The sequence below is a fragment of the Salmo salar genome, chromosome 10, assembly GCF_965601325.2.
Source record: "Salmo salar chromosome 10, fSalSal1, whole genome shotgun sequence".
NCBI lineage: Eukaryota > Metazoa > Chordata > Actinopteri > Salmoniformes > Salmonidae > Salmo > Salmo salar.
Window position 1 is genome coordinate 117,946,255 of NC_138300.1, and position 21,152 is coordinate 117,967,406.

The 21,152-nt window shown below is 42.8% G+C and overlaps 1 protein-coding gene across 1 annotated transcript; it reads right to left on the minus strand.

The window, feature by feature from the left end:
* Positions 1–18: 18 nt before the first annotated feature.
* Positions 19–21,152, minus strand: gdi2 (GDP dissociation inhibitor 2). The gene is made up of 11 exons (NM_001139638.1): positions 21,038–21,152; positions 19,957–20,064; positions 18,766–18,865; positions 18,441–18,575; positions 17,309–17,507; positions 16,653–16,784; positions 16,264–16,363; positions 9,059–9,230; positions 8,563–8,707; positions 694–748; positions 19–578 (listed from the first exon to the last, which is right to left on the minus strand). Exons 1-11 carry the CDS (start codon positions 21,080–21,082, stop codon positions 423–425), a joined length of 1,347 nt encoding a protein of 448 aa, NP_001133110.1. The 5' UTR covers positions 21,083–21,152; the 3' UTR covers positions 19–422.

The following is a 21,152-nucleotide window of genomic DNA, read 5'->3' on the forward strand; positions in this document are numbered from 1 at the left end:
AAAAGAAAGTGACCATGGTTCTTTTCTCCATTCCAGATAAAATACATCTTTATTTCACCAACACAGAATAGTGCCTTATGTAAAAAATACAATTTATATCACATTTATATTGTCTACGTATAAACCCGAATAAAACCAATTATTTGGCGACATTCACATTTGTCAGAAAGTGAAGAAACCTTCATGATGTCACGCAATGTGATCATTGCATGTTTTTAACCAACTGTCAAACAAATTAGCCTACAAAACGCAGCCACCACAAATTGTTCGCTTATTAGTAAAACATTTCATTCTTCTTTTTCTACAAATGTATTTCCATTGTTTTAAAGGGTCATAGATACAGATTCCAACAATACATTTGGATTATAAACCAGTTTGTTAAGATTTGGAGTTGTCTGGACACAAACACGTTGGTTATACTATCACTGATCACCTGCGTCTCCAAAGATGTCATTCTTTGTGCGCTCCATCTCTGCAAAGTCAAACTCAGTGCCCATCGCACGCTCGTAGATGTCCTTGATGTCGTCACAGGTGGTCTCAAAGTGGGTCGTTGCATCATACGTACGTGAAATAAATATCTGCATAGATATCCCAGAAGCATAGAAGGGATAGATACATTTAAAAAAAAATACCTGGTCAAAATGTAAGAAATAAAATGCAGGCCAACATGAGGATTAGGACGAATTCACTCACCTGGCTGTCTTTTCCCATGTCAGTTGGTGCATATTGATCACTGATGCTCACAAACCTGTGAGGAGAGAAGATTTGAACATGGTCAGAAAACATCAACGAATGGAAGATACGTTACCAGGCCAGTGCCGTACATCTTAGTAGTGTGAAAATTATATTTACAGCATTGTGTTTCAGTGGTGTGAGCCCCTGTGCTAGTAGTATAACAGTTCATACCATGGCATTGTTGAATGCTTGTTTCTCATTGGCTTGAAGGGCATTCTAGAGCATGCATTATTTAAGCAATAAGGCCCGAGGTGGTGTGGTATATGGCCAATATACCACGGCTAAGGGCTGTTCTTAGTCACGACGTAATGCGGAGTGCCTGGACACAGCCCTTAGCCGTGGTATATTGGCCATATACCACAAACCCCCAAGGTGCCTTACTGCTATTATAAACTGTTTACCAATGTAATTAAGAGTAGTAAAAATGTGTTGTCGTACACGTGGTATATGGTCTGATATACCATGGCTGTCAGCCAATCAGCATTCAGGGCTCGAACCACCCAGTTTATAATTCCCTTTATACAACGGGTGGGTCTAATCCTGAATGCTGATTGGTTTAACCCGCATTCCAGCCGGTGTCTATTCCACAAGTTACCACCGGCTAAATCTATGATATTAAAATGCCCATTTACTCTGTTCCATCTGCCTGCACGATCCACTGTCATCAGCCCAGCCAAGCAATTTATAAACTTGATCTCCACTATAAAAAACATCAGATATTATCTCACATTTCTTTTAGACCAACAGTCTTCAACAGCGGAGATTTGTATAAACATTGCTGTCTGTCTCTCCGACATTTGCAACATTGTTTCAATATTCAAAATTGGATCTCCAGCTGTCCCATAGTAATGAACTCATGCAGCGTTTTTCAGCCAGTCAAATCATGAATCAGCTGGCCTTATTTTTTATGGATATATACAAATAAATGTTAATCGAAAAAAGTTACAACGAAACGAAGTGCAGCTAGTTTGCAGTCTTTCCAGCTTCAGTTTGAAGTGATTGTGTTAGCTTTGTTGTTGGCTAGCTCCTCTGAAAGACAAGTGTTCTGACGAGTGAGCACATTTTCTAAGCCAGGCGAAATCGCACCTCATTCATTGTTATGGATGTATGCAAATAAATGTCACTAGAAAACAGCTTGAACAAATGCGGTTACTTTGCCATTCTGGCTGCACTTTTTGACGTGACTAAGTTAGCCGTAGTTGGCTATCTAGCAGTATAGCAATGGAAAATGTATAATGAATGACTGGGTTGCTATTGAACGCAGTTTGGGTCTTTGCGTGTCAAAAAAGTGAAATAAGCTTTTAATTTGACACGTCAAATAACACCGTTATATTATTGAACGTTGTGTGTACTGAATTTGCATGTGCAAGCCAAGCGCCACTCTCAATGCTGTACAAAAAAAGTCAGCAAACACATCGGTTACGAACGATGTGTTTACAATACCACGTTGGTAATGCAAATTCTTGGGTAGCTAGCTTTAGCTTGGTACCTAGCTAGCACCAATACAACCAGCCTGAAAACAATGACCAGTAGAAACAGCAGTCATTTTAATTATTCTTAGCAATGATTTAGGAATCATTGTGAGTAAGTATTATAGCTAGGTAGTCACTTGTTGTTAGCCTATTGAAATGTAACTAGCTAGCCAGCTACTTAACCCCGTTTCCCAAAGCTAAAATGATAAGCAGCCATTTTGCTTCATCTGGCTAGAGAGGCTCGACCGGACCGGGTTATGTGTTGTGAAGCTCAGCCACAATAAGGATTAGGCACAATAGTGGAACTTCAAAATAAAAGTACCTATTTGAAAGTGATGCAGAAGAAGGTTACAAATTGGTGGAATTATGCCATATTTAGACTTGATAATGTTAAACAAGGTTGGAATGTGAGTCTACTCTGTAACACCCACAGAACACACATGTGAAGAGTTTAAGCAAATATTAGTGTTGTAGCTCTTATCGCAGGACTGTGAAATCACGACCCCAGTCAGCCTATTGTGTGTATTGACATTCATATTGCACTGTACAGCTTTACCTAAGGATTGGGGAATCAATGAAATGTTATCAGTCTACTCAATACCCAATATATTTTTTTTACCAACATCCTCCTCAGAGTTATCAGACTCCAAAACATCCACGCAGTATTGTTTTTCCTCAGAAATAGTGTTCCATACACATAGGTTGACGATAAATGTGGCTAGATTCACAGTTGTTTCAGTCCTGCAATAACAGAACACTAATGTTCTCCACCATTAATCAAATAAGAACTGTCTTATAAATTAGGGTTATTTTAGATGATGATGACACCTAGCTATATAGATAGCATGCTAACTATAGCTACTGAAACATGTTTCTATGTTTTTGGGGAAGAACATTGTTTGCATCCTTGAGCTAGCTACCTTTTTTTTATTTTTATGACCAGCACTGTATGTGCGCGAGAACTTTACTAGCATCATAGCATACGTATCGATGAATCGTTGTGACATATGAAATACGAGTGATTGTGTAATCAATGTGTAATAACTACGTAAAAAAATGATAAACGCGTTAAATTATTATGTGACGTGTAGTCATATTCAGCTCCTGATTGGTCAACAATCTTTTTTGACAAGACCCAAACAGTGTTCCATAGGCTGTGTCCATAGATGCAGAACAAAAAGACTGAACGACTGGGTCAGCCGGCTTGGGTTGCAACCCTAGATTTGTGTCTGGACTATATCTTGTGGAATTCATCACAATAACGTCTTTTATGAAAATACAGTATTAGTTAAAAGTTGACACCTACTCATTCCAGGGTTTTTCTTTATTTTTACTATTTTCTACATTGTAGAATAATAGTGAAGACAATGCCAAGAATGTGCAAAGCTGTCATCAAGGCAAAGGGTGGCTACTTTGATGAATCTAAAATATATTTTGATTTGTTTAACACTTTTTTGGTTACTACATGATTCCATATGTGTTACTTCATAGTTTTGATGTCTTCACTATTATTCTACAATGTAGAAAATAATATAAAGAAAAACCCTTAAATGAGTAGGTGTGTCCCAGCGTTTGACTGGTACTGTATGTAAATCATTATTTGAATATGTTGGTAACCCGTTGCATAAAAGTGATAATGCCCTCGAAGCCGGATATATAAATCCTCCAAACACCGGCTTCTCGGGCATTATCACTTAAATAACCCAAGGTACAATTCAATAGTTCATTTATTTATTTTTTCTACATATTGTGTTTGAGCTGCTTTTGGAAGCAAAAGTGGAATTGAAAACATTGTTTTTGTTAAATTCGACTTTCATAATAGCAAGCTAGGACTGATGGTTTGGTTAGCTAAACTAGTAAGTCTGTTTAGTTACCATGGTAACCGCTGTAGCTACCTAGTAAACTTGCTAGCTAGCTGCTTCACATTTTATATGCGTTTTACGGACATCAATGCAACTCTGGAAGGTCAATTCCACTCCACTAGCACGTCGTGGAACACACTTTTCCTTACACTGCATAGCCCCTGGTGATTATCCCTTACATAACAGTATAATAGTTACAGTAGTAAACCAAAAACCGAATTGTATTTGTCACATGCTTCGTAAACAACAGGTGTAGACTAACAGTAGCTGGGTTTCCATCCAATCGGTGACAGATTTTCATGCGAATATTCAAAGATCTGCATAAAGAAAATATTAGCATTTTCCAACAGTGGTGTTTCCACCAAACGGACTTTTTGTTTATATAATACAACACGTCGCACATTTTCTTACTGCACCAGACACATATTTTTGATGTAAAATTGCACAACTAAACATATTTGGCAAAAACATCAACATTACTGATCTTAGATTCATTCTGTGGATTTTGAGGAAGTTAAATTGGCTTCCACATCTAGTGTCTCATGGGGGACAAACATCATTAACCTAACGTGGAAATCGTTCAGGAAACAGACCTCCATGACTGAAATACAAATTGTTCTAATGAGCAACAGAAAAACACGTGCCAATCGGCGTGTTCAGTGGCTCTACATTTTCATTTACCGAATAAAAATGTCAAGTTCAATATGTTTTCATCACATGTTCAACTCTACTTGTAGTTTATCACAAATAGCAAATGTACTATGGTCTTGGTACGTGCGCTCTAGCCAACAGCTCGCAAATACAGTGCAGGTAGGCTGTATGGGTAGACTAGTCTACATGATGAGATGATGGATGAGCGACAATATGTTTATTTGTCAAAAGTCAAGCATCGATCATCAGGTCACCAGAATAAGACCTTCGATATTTATTGGAAAGAATAATCAAGATCACTTTCACCCCCCCTGTGAAGATCATAATTTATATCATCTGTAAACCTAATAAACTACATGGTTTCCCGAGTCCTAATGGGAATACCAAACACCATATTATCGCGTGAAGTTTACTTCGATATGATGGTTATTATAGCAACATTTGCACATAAAGGCATTTCCAACTGCCATTTCTCGCTAATTTAATTATAAAGACACAAAACGTTTCTACCATGTCGAATGAATAAATGACCGGTCAGCATTTATAAAATTGTACCGAAACTTCACAACTGTCGTGGTTTTAATACGGTATGACTTTACTCGCATAAAAACTGCGGATGGAAACGTGGTGACTGAAATGCTTACTTACGGGCCCTAGATAGATCAATACACAGTGTACAAAACATTAGGAACACCTGCACTTTCCATGAACTGACCAGGTGAATCCAGGTGAAAGATTTGATCACTTATTGATGTAATTTGTTAAATCCACTTCAAATCAGTGTAGATGAAGGGGAGGAGACCTGTTAAATAAGGATTTTTAAGCCTGCAGACAATTGACTGTGTGCCAATAAGAGGGGGAATGGGCAAGACAAAATATTTACAGTGCCTTCAGAAAGTATTCACACCCCTTGACTTTTTCCACATTTTGTTGTGTTTACAGGCCGAATTTACAATAGATTAAAATGAAGATATTTTAGGTCACTAGCCTACACACAATACCCCATTATGTCAAAGTGGAATTATGTTTTTTGAAATTTGAACAAATGAAAAAATGAAAAGCTGAAATGTATTGAGTGAATAAGAACTCCACCCCTTTGTTATGGCAAGCCTAAATAAATTCAGGATTAAACATTTGCTTAACAAGTCACATTATAAATTGCATGGACTTTTTGAATGTACCCCACACATAATTGTAAAGTCCCTCAGTCGAGCAGTGAATTTCAAACACAGATTAAACCACAAAGACCAGGGAGATTTTCCAATGCCTCACAAAGGACACCTATTGCTAAATGGGTAAAAAAAAATGTATGTGTATCAATACACCCAACCACTACACCGATACAGGCATCCTTCCTAACTCAGTTGCTGGGGGGGGGGGGGGCTCAGGGATTTCACCATGAGGCCAATGGTGACTTTAAAACAGAGTTTAATGGCTGTGACAGGAGATAACTGAGGATGGATGAACAGGGTAGTTACTCCACAATACTAACCTAAATTACAGAGTGAAAAGGAAGCGTGTACAGGATAAAACTATTCCAAAACATGCCTCCTGTTTGCAACAAGGCACTAAAGTAATACTGCAAAAAAATATGGCAAAAAATGTGGCAAAGCAGTTAACACTTTGTATTCAGGACAAAAAGTTGTGTTGTGTTTGGGGCAAATCCAATACAACACATTACTGAGTATCACTCTCCATATTTTCAAGCATAGTGGCTGATGAATCTTGTTATGGATATGCTTGTAATCATTAAGGACTAGGGAGTTTCAGGATATAACAAGTAAACAGAATGGGAGCTAAGCACTGGCAAAATCTGGTTCAGTATGCTTTCCACCAGATACTGGGAGATAAATTCAACTAATTTGAAAGAGCTTGAAGAATTTTGAAAAATAAAATAAATAACTCCCACATTTTTCACAATCGAGGTGTGGAAAGCTCTTAGAGACTTACCCAGAAAGCTGTAATCGCTGCCAAAAGTTATTCTACAAAAAGTACTGACTCAGGGGTATGAATACTTAAATAAATTAGATATCTATATTTCATGTTCAATAAATTTGCAAACATTTCTAAAAGCATGTTTTCACTTTATCATCATGGGGTATTGTGTCTAGATGGGTAAAAAAAAAGAATCCATTTCATCCATTTAGAATTCAGGCTGTAACAACAAGATGTGGAATAAGTAAAAGGGTATGAATACTTTCAGTATGCGTGTGTTGGTGCGAGTGTGTGGGTAGAGTCCATGACTTAAATGTAAATGTAATGTGTGCTTAGAGTCCGTGCAAGAGTTAGTAAAAAAAAAAATACAAATGTCCATTTAGACATTTCATTACCGTAAATTCCGTAATATAAGCCGCAACTTTTTTCCCAGGCTTTGAACTTCGCGGCTTAAACAATGACGCGGTTAATATATGGATTTTTCCCGCTTTCAAATTTGTGGGTCCTGACAGCGTGGAGCATTGTCAAAAAATCCACTATCATCAACTGATTTCGAAAGGCTGGACTGCTGCGTGTTGAAGAGGGCTCAGCGGGGGATTTGTCTCCGGATGAAAGTGACGAGAGCGACAATGAAAACGATCCAATATCGGATGAAGCAATTCTGAGGCTATTCAACTCCGACACCGAAGGAGATGGTTTCAGTGCACAGGAGGAGGAAGATGGTGACCAATGACTTTCTTGGTAGGCTACTGTTTACTGCTAATTTTTTATTTTTTGTTACAAGCCGTGTTTCGTTAAAGCCTATTTATTTTTGTTACAAGCCGTGCTTCGTTAAAGCCTATTTATTTTTGTTACAAGCCGTGCTTCGTTAAAGCCTATTTATTTTTGTTACAAGCCGTGTTTCGTTAAAGCCTATGTAAAGTTAATTTGTTTCAATGTACCAGTAGGCACCTGCGGCTTATAGACATGTGCGGCTTATTTATGTTCAAAATAAAAAAAAATATTACAAATTCAGCGGGTGCGGCTTATATTCAGGTGCGCTTAATAGTCCGGAAATTACGGTAGCTATTTAGTTGTCTTATTAAGCAGTTGTTTCCAGACTTGGTGCACTGGTACCAGTTGCCGTGCGGTAGCAGAGATTACGGTCTATGGCTTGGGTGACTGGAGTGTGAACATTTTGAGGGCGTTCCTCTGACACCGCCTGGTATAAAGGTCCTGGATGGCAGGGAGCTGACCTCAATCCTATAGAACATTTGTTGGCAGAACCCTAACTGTGTGCGAGCAAGGAGGCCTACAAACCTGACTCAGATACATCAGCCCTGTCAGGAGGAATGGGCCAAAATTCACCCAACTTTATGTGGGAAGCTTGTGGAAGGCTACCCAAAACGTTTGACCCAAGTTAAACAATTTAAAGGCAATGCTACCAAATACTAATTGAGTGTATGTAAACTTCTAACCCACTGGGAATGTGATGAAAGAAATAAAAGCTGAAATAAATCACTCTATTATTCTTCTGACATTTCACATTCTTAAAATAAAGTGGTGATCCTAACTGACCTAAAACAAGGAATTTTTACTAGGATTAAATGTCAGGAATTCTGAATTTTTTTTTTTAAATGTATTTGGCTAAGGTGTATGTAAACTTGCGACTTCAACTGTACATATTCTTACTGTATATATGAGTGTTACAGGGCGATAGTCATTTAGGTAGGTTACCTTGGCGTTCTTGGACACATGGACTATAGTGGTCTACTCAAAACAAGTTGGTATCACAGACCGGGTCAGGGATAGGTTGACAATGTCAGTGAAGACCCTTTACTAGACACTAGAGTAACAGTACAGTAGTATAACAGTGTATCTTATAGTAGAGTACAGTACAGTATAGCAACATAGAATTAAAAGCCTACTTCTGTTCAATGGGCTCCAGGAGATCCAGGGCTGGCTTGAGTTCCTTCTCTGGGTCGTTAGTCTCCACTACGCTGCTGGCGATGGCAACGTACTTGCCCTGCGCTGCCACGTTGTGGGCCGAGGAGATCATACACACGTAGATGTCTGCCACAAAAAAACACAAGAGACCAGTGACATATCATACACCCTCAATTAAGCTCCACTGCCTTGTTTTCAGTAGGGTGTAAAAAGTAGCAAAAGGTTTTGAAAACAGAAAAAAAAGCAAAAACATCTGCGTTTCTTCCACCCTCCCTGTTTCTGTTTTCTTCCGTTTGGTGCCGAATGAACACAGGCGCTGCCATTCAAAAAAGTCACAACTAGTGGCAACTTAATTTCACACACACACAATAATTGATGAAATGCTCATGTACTGCTTATGAATGTGGTATGTATGGGTTATAAATGTGTTACGAAGTCCTTATGTAGGCTAGGTACCCTAATATCCAGGGGTCTCACCATGTTTCCTGTTGACCTGGATCTGAGGGATGATGATCTGGCAGGAGTTGACGTCGCCGGTGTTCTTGATGGGGTGGCTCATGACACAGATGATACGGACCACTTGGCCGACCTTGCTGACTCTGTCCATGATGTAGCTGGGGTCACAGATCAGCTGCTTACAGCGGGCTATCTGGAGAGGAAAGGAGAGATGGTAGTGTTTAGGGTTTATAATTCAGGTGAGGGTGGGTTAGGATAGGTTCTGAGTTAATCAAATCCAATTTTATTGGTCACATACACATGGTTAGCAGATGTTAATGTGAGTGTAGCGAAATGCTTGTGCTTCTAGTTCCGACCGTGCAGTAATATCTAACAAGTAATATAACAATTTCACAACAACTACCTTATACACACAAGTACATTTACATTTACATTTTAGTCATTTAGCAGACACTCTTATCCAGAGCGACTTACAGTAGTGAATGCATACATTTCATACATTTCTTTCTCCATACTGGTTCCCCGTGGGAATCGAACCCACAACCCTGGAATTGCAAACACCATGCTCTACCAACTGAGCCACACGGGACCTTTACACCACAAGTGTAAAGGAATGAATAAGAATATGTACATATAAATATATGGATGAGCGATGGCCATGCGGCATAGGCAAGATGCAGTAGACGGTATTGAGTACAGTATATACATATGAGAAGAGTAATGTAGGGTATGTAAACATTATATAAAAAGTGGCATTGTTTAAAGTGACTAATGATACATTTATTACATCCAATTTTTAATTATTAAAGTGGCTAGAGATTTGAGTCAGTATGTTGGCAGCAGCCACTCAATGTTAGTGATGGCTGTTTAACAGTCTGATGGCCTTGAGATAGAAGCTGTTTTTCAGTCTCTCGGTCCCAGCTTTGATGCACCTGTACTGACCTCGCCTTCTGGATGGTAGCGGGGTGAACAGACAGTGGCTCGGGTGGTTGTTGTCCTTGATTATCTTTTTGGCCTTCCTGTGACATCGGGTGCTGTAGGTGTCCTGGAGGGCAGGTAGTTTGCCCCCGGTGATGCGTTGTGCAGACCTCACCACCCTCTGGAGAGCCTTACGGTTGTGGGCAGAGCAGTTGCCGTACCAGGCGGTGATACAGCCCGCCTGGTACAATCTCTAAATTGTGCAACTGTAAAAGTTTGTGAGTGTTTTCAGTAACAAGACACATTTCTTCAGCCTCCTGAGGTTGAAGAGGCGCTATTGCGCCTTCTTCACCACGCTCTCTGTGTGGGTGGACCATTTCAGTTTGTCCGTGATGTGTACGCCGAGGATTTTTTTTTTTTTTTTTTAAGTCCACCCTCTCCACTGCTGTCCCGTCGATGTGGATAGGGGGGTGCTCCCTCTGCTGTTTCCTGAAGTCCACGATCATCTCCTTTGTTTTGTTGACATTGAGTGTGAGGTTATTTTCCTGACACCACACTCCGAGGGCCCTCACCTCCTCCCAGTAGGCCGTCTCGTCGTTGTTGGTAATCAAGCCTACCACTGTAGTGTCGTCTGCAAACTTGATGATTGAGTTGGAGGCGTGGGTGAACAGGGAGTACAGGAGAGGGCTGAGAACGCACCCTTGTGGGGCCACAGTGTTGAGGATCAGCGGGGTGGAGATGTTGTTTCCTACCCTCACCACCTGGGTGCGGCCGTCAGAAAGTCCAGGACCCAGTTGCACAGGGCGGGGTCGAGAACCAGGGTCTTGAGCTTAATGACGAGATTGGAGGGTACTATGGTGTTAAATGTTGAGCTGTAATCGATGAACAGCATTCTTACATAGATATTCCTCTTGTCCAGTTGGGTTAAGGCAGTGTGATTGCGTCGTCTGTGGACCTATTGGGGCGGTAAGCAAATTGGAGTGGGTCTAGGGTGTCAGGTAGGGCACTTCATGATGACGGAAGTAGGGCACTTCATGATGACGGAAGTAGGGCACTTCATGATGATGGAAGTGAGTGCTATGGGGCGATAGTCGTTTAGCTCAGTTACCTTAGCTTTCTTGGGAACAGGAACAATGGTGGCCCTCTTGAAGCATGTGGGAACAGCAGACTAGGATAGGGATTGATTGAATATGTCCGTAAACACACCAGCCAGCTGGTCTGCGCATGCTCTGAGGACGCGGCTAGGGATGCCGTCTGGGCCGGCAGCCTTGCGAGGGTTGACACGTTTAAATGTTTTACTCACATTGGCTGCGGTGGACGAGAGCCCCAGGTTTTGGTAGCGGGCCTGTCAGCTGCACTTTATTGTCCTCAAAGCGAGCAAAGCAGTTGTTTAGTTTGTCTGGGAGCAAGACTTCGGTGTCCGGGACGGGGCTGGTTTTCGTTTTGTAATCCGTGGTTGACTGTAGACCCTGCCACATACGTCTTGTGTCTGAGCTGTTGAATTGCGACTCTACTTTGTCTCTATACTGACGCTTAGCTTGTTTGATTGCCTTGCGGAGGGAATAGCTACACTGTTTGTATTCGGTCATGTTTCCGGTCGCCTTGATTAAAAGCAGTGGTTCGCGCTTTCAGTTTTGTGCGAATGCTGCCATCAATCCACAGTTTCTGGTTGGGGAAGGTTTTAATAGTCACCGTGGGTACAATATCACCGATGCACTCGCTAATAAACTTGCTCACCGAATCAGCGTATACATCAACGTTGTTGTCTGAGGCTATCCGGAACATATCCCAGTCCATGTGATCGAAGCAATCTTGAAGCGTGGAATCAGATTGGTCGGACCAGCGTTGAACAGACCTGAGCATGGACGTTTCCTGTTTTAGTTTCTGTCTATAGGCTGGGAGCAAGAAAATGGAGTCGTGGTCAGATTTGCCGAAAGGAGGGCGAGGGAGGGCTTTGTATGCGTCGCAGTTGTTAGAGTAACAATGATCCAGAATGCTGCCAACCCAGGTCGCGCATTCGATACGCTGATAAAACTTAGGGAGCCTTGTTTTCAGATTAGCTTTGTTAAAATCCCCAGCTACAATAAATGCAGCCTCGGGATATGTGGTTTCCAGTTTACATAGAGTCCAATGAAGTTCTTTCAGGGCCCTCGAGGTCCATTTCAGCCACACTTGTTGCTGACAGGTATATAAAATTGAGCACACAGCCATGTAATCTCCATAGCCAAACATTGGCAGTAGAATGGCCTTACTGAAGAGCTCAGTCACTTTCAACGTGCCACCGTCATAGGATGCCACCTTTCCAACAAGTCAGTTCGTCAAATTTCTGCCCTGCTAGACCTGCCACAGTCAACTGTAAGTGCTGTTATTGTGAAGTGGAAACGTCTAGGAGCAACAACGGCTCAGCGGCAAAGTGGTAGGCCACACAAGCTCACAGAACGGGACCGCTGAGTGCTGAAGCGCGTAGCACGTAAAAATCGTCTGTCCTCGGTTGCAACACTCACTACCGAGTTCCAAACTGTTTGTCGGAAGCTTCATGAATAACATTTCCATGGCCGAGCATTAGCATGCAAGCCTAAGATCACCATGCACAATGCCAAGCATCGGCTGGAGTGGTGTAAAGCGCACCGCCATTGGACTCTGGAGCACTGGAAACACTTTCTCTGGAGTGATGAATCACCCTTCACCATCTGGTAGTCCGACGGACAAATCTGGGTTTGGCGGATGCCAGGAGAACGCTACCTGTCCGAAAGCATAGTGCCAACTGTACATTTTGGTGGAGGAGGAATAATGGTCTGGGGCTGTTTTTCATGGTTTGGGCTAGACCCCTTAGTTCCAGTGAAGGGAAATCTTAACGCTACAGCATACAATGACATTCTAGATGATTCTGTGCTTCCACCGTTGTGGCAACAGTTTGGGGAAGGCCCTTTCATGTTTCAGCATGACAATGCCCCCATGCACAAAGCGACGTCCATACAGAAATGGTTTGTCGAGATTGGTGTGGAAGAACTGGCCTGCACAGAGCCCTTACCTCAACCCCATCGAACACCTTTGGGATGAATTGGAACACCGACTGTGAGCCAGGACTAATTGCCCAATATCAGTGCCCGACCTCACTAATGCTCGTGGCTGAATGTAAGCAAGTCCCCGCAGCAATGTTCCAACATCCAACAGAGAGCATCTGGTCAGCGGGGTGGTGGCACTGGAATCCTCATCTCTCCCAAGTGGACATTCTCTCTTTCTCCCCTGACCCATGCTGTCACAGTCACTAGCCCATTCAAGCTTAACATCCTTATCATTTATCGCCCTCCAGGTTCCCTTGGAGAGTTCATCAATGAGCTTGACGCCTTGATAAGTTCCTTTCCTGAGGATGGCTCACCCCTCACAATTCTGGGTGACTTTAACCTCCCTACGTCTACCTTTGACTCATTTCTCTCTGCCTCCTTCTTTCCACTCCTCTCCTCTTTTGACCTCACCCTCTCACCGTCCCCCCCTACTCACAAGGCAGGCAATACGCTTGACCTCATCTTTACTAGATGCTGTTCTTCTACTAATCTCAATGCAACTCCCCTCCAAGTCTCCGACCACTACCTTGTATCCTTTTCCCTCTCACTCTCCTCCAACACTACTCACTCTGCCCCTACTCAGATGGTATTGCGCCGTCGCAACCTTCGCTCTCTCTCTCCTGCAACTCTCTCCTCTTCCATCCTATCATCTCTTTCCTCTGCTCAATCCTTCTCCAACCAATCTCCTGATTCTGCATCCTCAACCCTCCTCTCCTCCCTTTCTGCATCCTTTGACTCTCTATGTCCCCTATCCTCCCGGCTGGCTCGGTACTCCCCTCCTGCTCCGTGGCTTGACGACTCATTGCGAGCTCACAGAACAGGGCTCCGGGCAGCCAACCAGAAATGGAGGAAAACTAGCCTCCCTGCGGACCTGGCATCTTTTCACTCCCTCCTCTCCACATTTTCTTCCTCTGTTTCTGCTGCTAAAGCCACTTTCTACCACTCTAAATTCCAAGCATCTGCCTCTAACCCTAGGAAGCTCTTTGCCACCTTCTCCTCCCTCCTGAATCCTCCTCCCCCTCCCCTCCTCCCTCTCTGCGGATGACTTTGTCAACCATTTTGAAAAGAAGGTTGACGACATCCGATCCTCGTTTGTTAAGTCAAACAACACCGCTAGTCCTGCTCACATTGCCCTACCCTGTGCTTTGACCTCTTTCTCCCCTCTCTCTCCAGATGAAATCTTGCGACTTGTGACGGCCGGCCGCCCAACAACCTGCCCGCTTGACCCTATCCCCTCCTCTCTTCTCCAGACCATTTCCGGAGACCTTCTCCCTTACCTCGCTCATCAACTCATCCTTGACCGCTGGCTACGTCCCTTCCATCTTCAAGAGAGCGAGAGTTGCACCCCTTCTCAAAAAACCTACACTCGATCCCTCCGATGTCAACAACTACAGACCAGTATCCCTTCTTTCTTTTCTCTCCAAAACTCTTGAGCGTGCCGTCCTTGGCCAGCTCTCTTGCTATCTCTCTCAGAATGACCTTCTTGATCCAAATCAGTCAGGTTTCAAGACTGGTCATTCAACTGAGACTGCTCTTCTCTGTGTCACGGAGGCTCTCCACACTGCTAAAGCTAACTCTCTCTCCTCTACTATCATCCTTCTAGACCTATCTGCTGCCTTTGATACTGTGAACCATCAGATCCTCCTCTCCACCCTCTCCGAGTTGGGCATCTCCGGCGCGGCTCACTCTTGGATTGCGTCCTACCTGACAGGTCGCTCCTACCTGGTGGCGTGACGAGAATCCGTCTCCGCACCACGTGCTCTCACCACTGGTGTCCCCCAGGGCTCAGTTCTAGGCCCTCTCCTATTCTCGCTATACACTAAGTCACTTGGCTCTGTCATATCCTCACATGGTCTCTCCTATCATTGATACGCAGACGACACACAATTAATCTTCTCCTTTCCCCTTCTGATAACCAGGTGGTGAATCGCATCTCTGCATGTCTGGCAGACATATCAGTGTGGATGACGGATCACCACCTCAAGCTGAACCTCGGCAAGACGGAGCTGCTCTTCCTCCCGGGGAAAGACTGCCAGTTCCATGATCTCGCCATCACGGTTGACAACTCCATTGTGTCCTCCTCCCAGAGTGCTAAGAGCCTTGGCGTGACCCTGGATAACACCCTGTCGTTCTCCGCTAACATCAAGGTGGTGACCCGATCCTGTAGGTACATGCTCTACAACATTCGCAGAGTACGACCCTGCCTTACACAGGAAGCGGCGCAGGTCCTAATCCAGGCACTTGTCATCTCCCGTCTGGATTACTGCAACTCGCTGTTGGCGGGGCTCCCTGCCTGTGCCATTAAACCCCTACAACTCATCCAGAACGCCGCAGCCCGTCTGGTGTTCAACCTTCCCAAGTTCTCTCACATAACCCCGCTCCTCCGCACACTCCACTGGCTTCCAGTTGAAGCTCGCATCAGCTACAAGACCATGGTGCTTGCCTACGGAGCTGTGAGGGGAACGGCACCTCCGTACCTTCAGGCTCTGATCAGTCCCTACACCCAAAGAAGGGCACTGCGTTCATCCACCTCTGGCCTGCTCGCCTCCCTACCTCTGCGGAAGCACAGTTCCCGCTCAGTCCAGTCAAAACTGTTCGCTGCTCTGGCACCCCAATGGTGGAACAAGCTCCCTCACGACGCCAGGACAGTGGAGTCAATCACCACCTTCCGGAGACACCTGAAACCCCACCTCTTTAAGGAATACCTGGGATAGGATTAAGTAATCCTTCTAACCCCCCCCACCCTCCCCCCCAAAAAAGATATAGATGTACTATTGTAAAGTGGTTGTTCCACTGGATATCATAAGGTGAATGCACCAATTTGTAAGTCGCTCTGGATAAGAGCGTCTGCTAAATGACGTAAATGTAATGTAAATGTAGTGGAAAGCCTTCCCAGAAGAGTGGAGGCTGTTATAGCATCAAAAGGGGGACCAACTCCATATTAATGCCGACGAGCAGGTGTCCGCATACACTACATGACCAAAAATATATCTGACCCTATACCACATGTATGAATCCCAAAGATGTTTGTACTGCTCTAATTAAGTTGGTAACCAGTTTCTAATAGCAATAAGGCACCTCGGGGATTTGTGATATATGGCCAATATACCACAGCTAAGGGCTGTATCCAGGCACTCCGCGTTGCATCGTACATAAGAACAGCCCTTAGCCGTGGTATATTGGCCATATATCACACCCCCCTCAGGTCTTATTGCTTAATTATAACATGAGGCAAAAACTCACCTCTCCCTCTGACTTGACCCCCACCACCTTTCCATTCTCCATAACAATCTCCTCTATGGGCTTGTTCAGCATGTAGGTCCCACCATAGATAGCGCTCAACCTAGAGGGAGTGAAGTCAAGTCAAAGACACTGGTGAATAGTGGAGTATGGGATGGGTTAGTTAAGCAACAGGCTAAAAACAGTCAAATCAGGGATGTGATCAGAACCACAGAATTAGAATGAGATTTTATTTATACGATCAGAACAACTGAAATCAGTAGGATATTGGTTTGGGAGTAGGTTAACTTCAGCTCTAGTATGTACTGAAAACGATAGCGTCAGAAAAGCAGGAATTCTTGATTAATCAAGAACAATTACATAATAGCAGGGCGGGGACAAAGTCATCTTACCTGGCAAAGCCTTGTGGCAGCTCCCCCAGGCCGTAGAGAGGGTAGAGGTAAGGACTCTTGCCGTATCTGGCCAGAGACTCACTGTATAGTTTGATCCTATTGATAGTGTTGATGCAGGGCTGATCCAGGTAGCTGAGAGATCACACAAATACTAGATTGTAACACGGTTACTTTGTTAAAATGTTCATGAATAAGCCATCAAAAATGCTTATAAATGTTACATATTTTAGATTTGACACCCCTTGAATTATTTGTACCTGCCTGAACACAGTGGACAGTCGCCCATCCTATTAATTCCCATCATTCAAGTTTCTAATAGTGTAGAAGACAAAAATCGTACTTACCCGAGCTCTCACAATAAATAATACTAAATAAAACACTAAATAAAAATTCAAGAAACATCCACATGTATAGTAACGCTGATACACAAGAAACATCCACATGTATAGTAACGCTGATACACAAGAAACATCCACATGTATAGTAACGCTGATACACAAGAAACATCCACATGTATAGTAACGCTGATACACAAGAAACATCCACACATATAGTATATATAGAAATGGCACCCAATTCCCTATAATTGTATTATTATAATAATAATAATAATAATAATAATGTGGGTGCTTATATTTGTCCTATTTCAGACTTACTCGTCTGTCCTGTAGAGAGCGAGGGCGTGACCAGTGAAGTCCATCACATCCTGGCCCAGGCTGAACTTCTTGTACAGGTCACGCATCGTCGACTTGTTGGGGTCGACACCCTCCATGGTTTTGGGATCATTCAAGTCGTAGTTGGCAACGAAGATCAAGAAGTTCCTAAACCGCCTCTTCTCGAATATCCCCATCAAACCTGAGGTGTCAGAAAAGTCAGTCAGACAGAAATAGAAAAAGCTGCTATTGTCTGAAATGAGACTAAGAATGTGGTCCTGTGTGGTTGTGGGTTCAATTGTGGATTTAATTCCTGTGGGGGTCGCATACACATACAAAAAAAATGGATGCGCTCAGAAATACTGTAAGTCGCTTGGGATAATAGCTTTGGTTAAGTGGTATAGCTATAGCATAAGTTAATAGAATACGACTTACTAGACTTAACTTTCTCTCCTTGGGGAGCATAGATCATCCACAAATAATCAACTGAGAAGATAGCATATACATACCAACAAATGTATGCACTCACTGTACTGTAAGTTTCTTTGTGCTTAATGGCATAATATTATAGGAATAAGCATCTGAGAATCCCATTGATATACACTGAGTGTACAAAACATTAAGAACACCTTCCAAATATTGCGCTGCACCCCCCGCTATTGTGCTCAGAACAGCCTCAATTTGTCAGGGCATGGACTCCACAAGGTGTTGAAAGCGTTCCACAGGGATGCTGGCCCATGTTGACCACAGTTGTGTCAAGTTGGCTGGATGTTCTTTGGGTCGTGAACGATTCTTGATACACATAGGAAACTGTTGAGCGTGAAAAACCCAGTAGCGTTGCAGTTCTTGACACAAATCGGTACGCATGGCACCTACTACCATACCCCGTTCAAAGGCACTTAAATCGTTTGTCTTGCCCATTCACCCTCTGAATGGCACACATAGACAATCCATGTCTCAATTGTCTCAAGACTTAAAAATCCTTCTTTAACCTGCCTCCTCCCCTTCATCTACACTGATTGAAGTGGATTTAACAAGTGACATCAAGAAGGGATCTTAGCTGTCACCTGGCCAGTCGGTCATGGAAAGAGCAGGTGTTCTTAATGTTTTGTACACTTAGTGTATATACACTCACTGGAGGCCAGTGCCTCTGTCTCAGTGACAGGCACTTTGTAGATGGCTCCCTTCTTGTAGACGAAGCTGCCCTCGATCACCTTGAAGTCCAGGTAACGGGTCACCTGAGTGATCAGCAACATCCTCACCAGCTGACCTGGGTAGAGCCGAGAGGAAAAGAGACCTGGTCATTAGGGCATGCAACAGAAAACATTTCCTATTGGACAAGTCCAGTTAGTCCCTTCCTGTTCCATTCCCTTCCTGTTCCAGTCCCTCCCCCGTGTGTTGGCTAATAAACACAACCCTGCACTCAGTATTATATCTAGAATGCCATATTGCTTTCCTACCATTGGCCATCAGGAACTTTGGGATGAGGTCCACGCTCCAGTCCCGACCTCTTCCCATGGACTCCGGAGGTTTACCTGGAAGGCTGAAGCGCTTGTACAACTGGGGTGGGACAAGAAAAAAACAAAACAGGAATGATTAAACATTTTATTTGTTATTACTTTTTTATTACTTGTTGTTTTTATTTCTTTACCTACCTATTGTTCACCTAATACCTTTTTTTTGCACTATTGGATAAAGCCTGTAAGTAAGCATTTCACTGTAAGGTCTACACCTGTTGTATTCAGCATTTCACTGTAAGGTCTACACCTGTTGTATTCGGCGCACGTGACAAATATACTTTGATTTGATTTGATTACTTAATTTCTTTGACAGTAAAACAGTGCTGTCAGTTTGAGTAGCTCAAACTCAGCTGTGCCTCAACAATAATAATGAGATGTGACAGCATAGATAACATAACACTTACTCTATGTCTGTGTGACAACATAGATAATAGAACATGTTACATTTACATTACATTTTAGTCATTTAGCAGACGCTCTTATCCAGAGCGATAGTGAAATGCATACATTTCATTTCATGCATTTTTTTTTTTGTTCTGGCCCCCCGTGGGAATCGAACCCACAACCCTGGCGTTGCACACACCATGCTGGCGTTGCAAACACCATGCTCTACCAACTGAGCCACAGGGAAGACCTCTAACATGTAACTCTATATTTGTGAGACAACATAGATAATAGAACATGTAGCTCTATATTTGTGTGACAACATAGACAATATAACATGTAACTCTATATTTGTGTGATAGCACCACATGATGTGAGCTGTTTTAGAACCACTGGTGTGTATTCATTAGTTGGATTCCGTTACAAAACATTTGGTTTACTACAAACTGAAAACGTTTTGCAACGGAAACAAGTTTCTATTGGACAAATTCAGGTAGGTCCCTCCCCGTTTGGTTCCGATTGGGTTCTAGAGTAAATGGTAAACGGTTTGCATTGCAAAACATTTGGCAAAGGATGAAACGTTTTGCAACGGAATTCGAATAATGAATACAGCCCAGGTTAATACCCTTTCCACACTACTGATCTGAGTTGAGCCAATTACTGTGCTGGCCTAGTTAAGGATTGACTAAAAGAAAACAGGACAGGCATGATATCATGAAAATGGTCATCTTGTGTGCCTTCGCTTACGTCTTCCAGTGGTGTGATGGAAGCACTCTCTGCTCCATAGTACGAGTTCCTGTCCATATGAAGCACCTTCTTCCCCTTCACTGACATAATGCCAGACAGAATGCATTCCTTTGGAAATAAATAGATAGAAGTCAGATAGGTAAGTTAGTTACACAAAACTAGATGTATAAAGTGGTATTTTATGTTTTAGACAGATGTTTAAAGAACAATGTAAACAGTATAACAGCTAACACCACAACAAGCTAAACTGGCTACTGGTAGCTAGCTAGTGTAGTCAACGTTAGCTACATTTTACCAAAGATTTTTTATAACTAAACCAAGATAGACCACAGCCTGTCGTTTCCAATGTGAAAACGTGAGCCATAGTGGGCAGAACAAGCAAGGAGGGGTGAAGCGCCAGGCACGTTTGAGCGAAATCCTATTTGCTCGTTCTAGCATCATCTGCATATTTCCGTTAGGGAACGCCTATTCTGTGAAGGGCGCGTTTGCAATAGCTAGTTCCGCCTTTGCATTACTTCTAAACAACAATACTTTTTAAAACGTTCACAAAGGGTAAAGTCTACAAACCTTGGTCCACTCTGTTCATAGCATATTTTAGTTTTGGCTACAGAAAACTGTATTGAGATCAAATGTTTTGTCGATAAGAATTTGCAGAATGTCGGCCAAAATCCCTCTCCTCCCACTGCCGCCAGTGGGCTTCCTCTCACTACCATATTTGGTAGTGAGTGGAAACGCCAAGCGGATGCTTCACATTTATACATCCTGTGAAATATCTGTCTCATTGTTCTATCTGTGATTTTACTCTAGTTGAAAATAACAGGAAATACTAGTTATTGTACGTGAGCTGTCACTTGTTGCAGACTGTGAAAAGTAACACCACACACAGATAACACTACTGAAAAACAAAGCAGACACATTTCTGAAAATAACTTAAAATGGATATCTAACAAAAGAGAAAGCAAGCTAATTTAGCCATGACATTTAGCCTACAGATTAGCCTACACACCTAACTGTGACATGTCATGCATGATCATGCTTCGACTATTGGAAGTTCGTACTATTGCTTTGTCCATTTTCTCACCGTTAAGCCGGTACCGAGAACGATAACATCATAATCTTCATCCATAGCTGAGTGTCCTTCTTTACTTTACTCCTACGGTTATTTCTGTCAGTGAAAATGGAATGGCTGTTTGGTA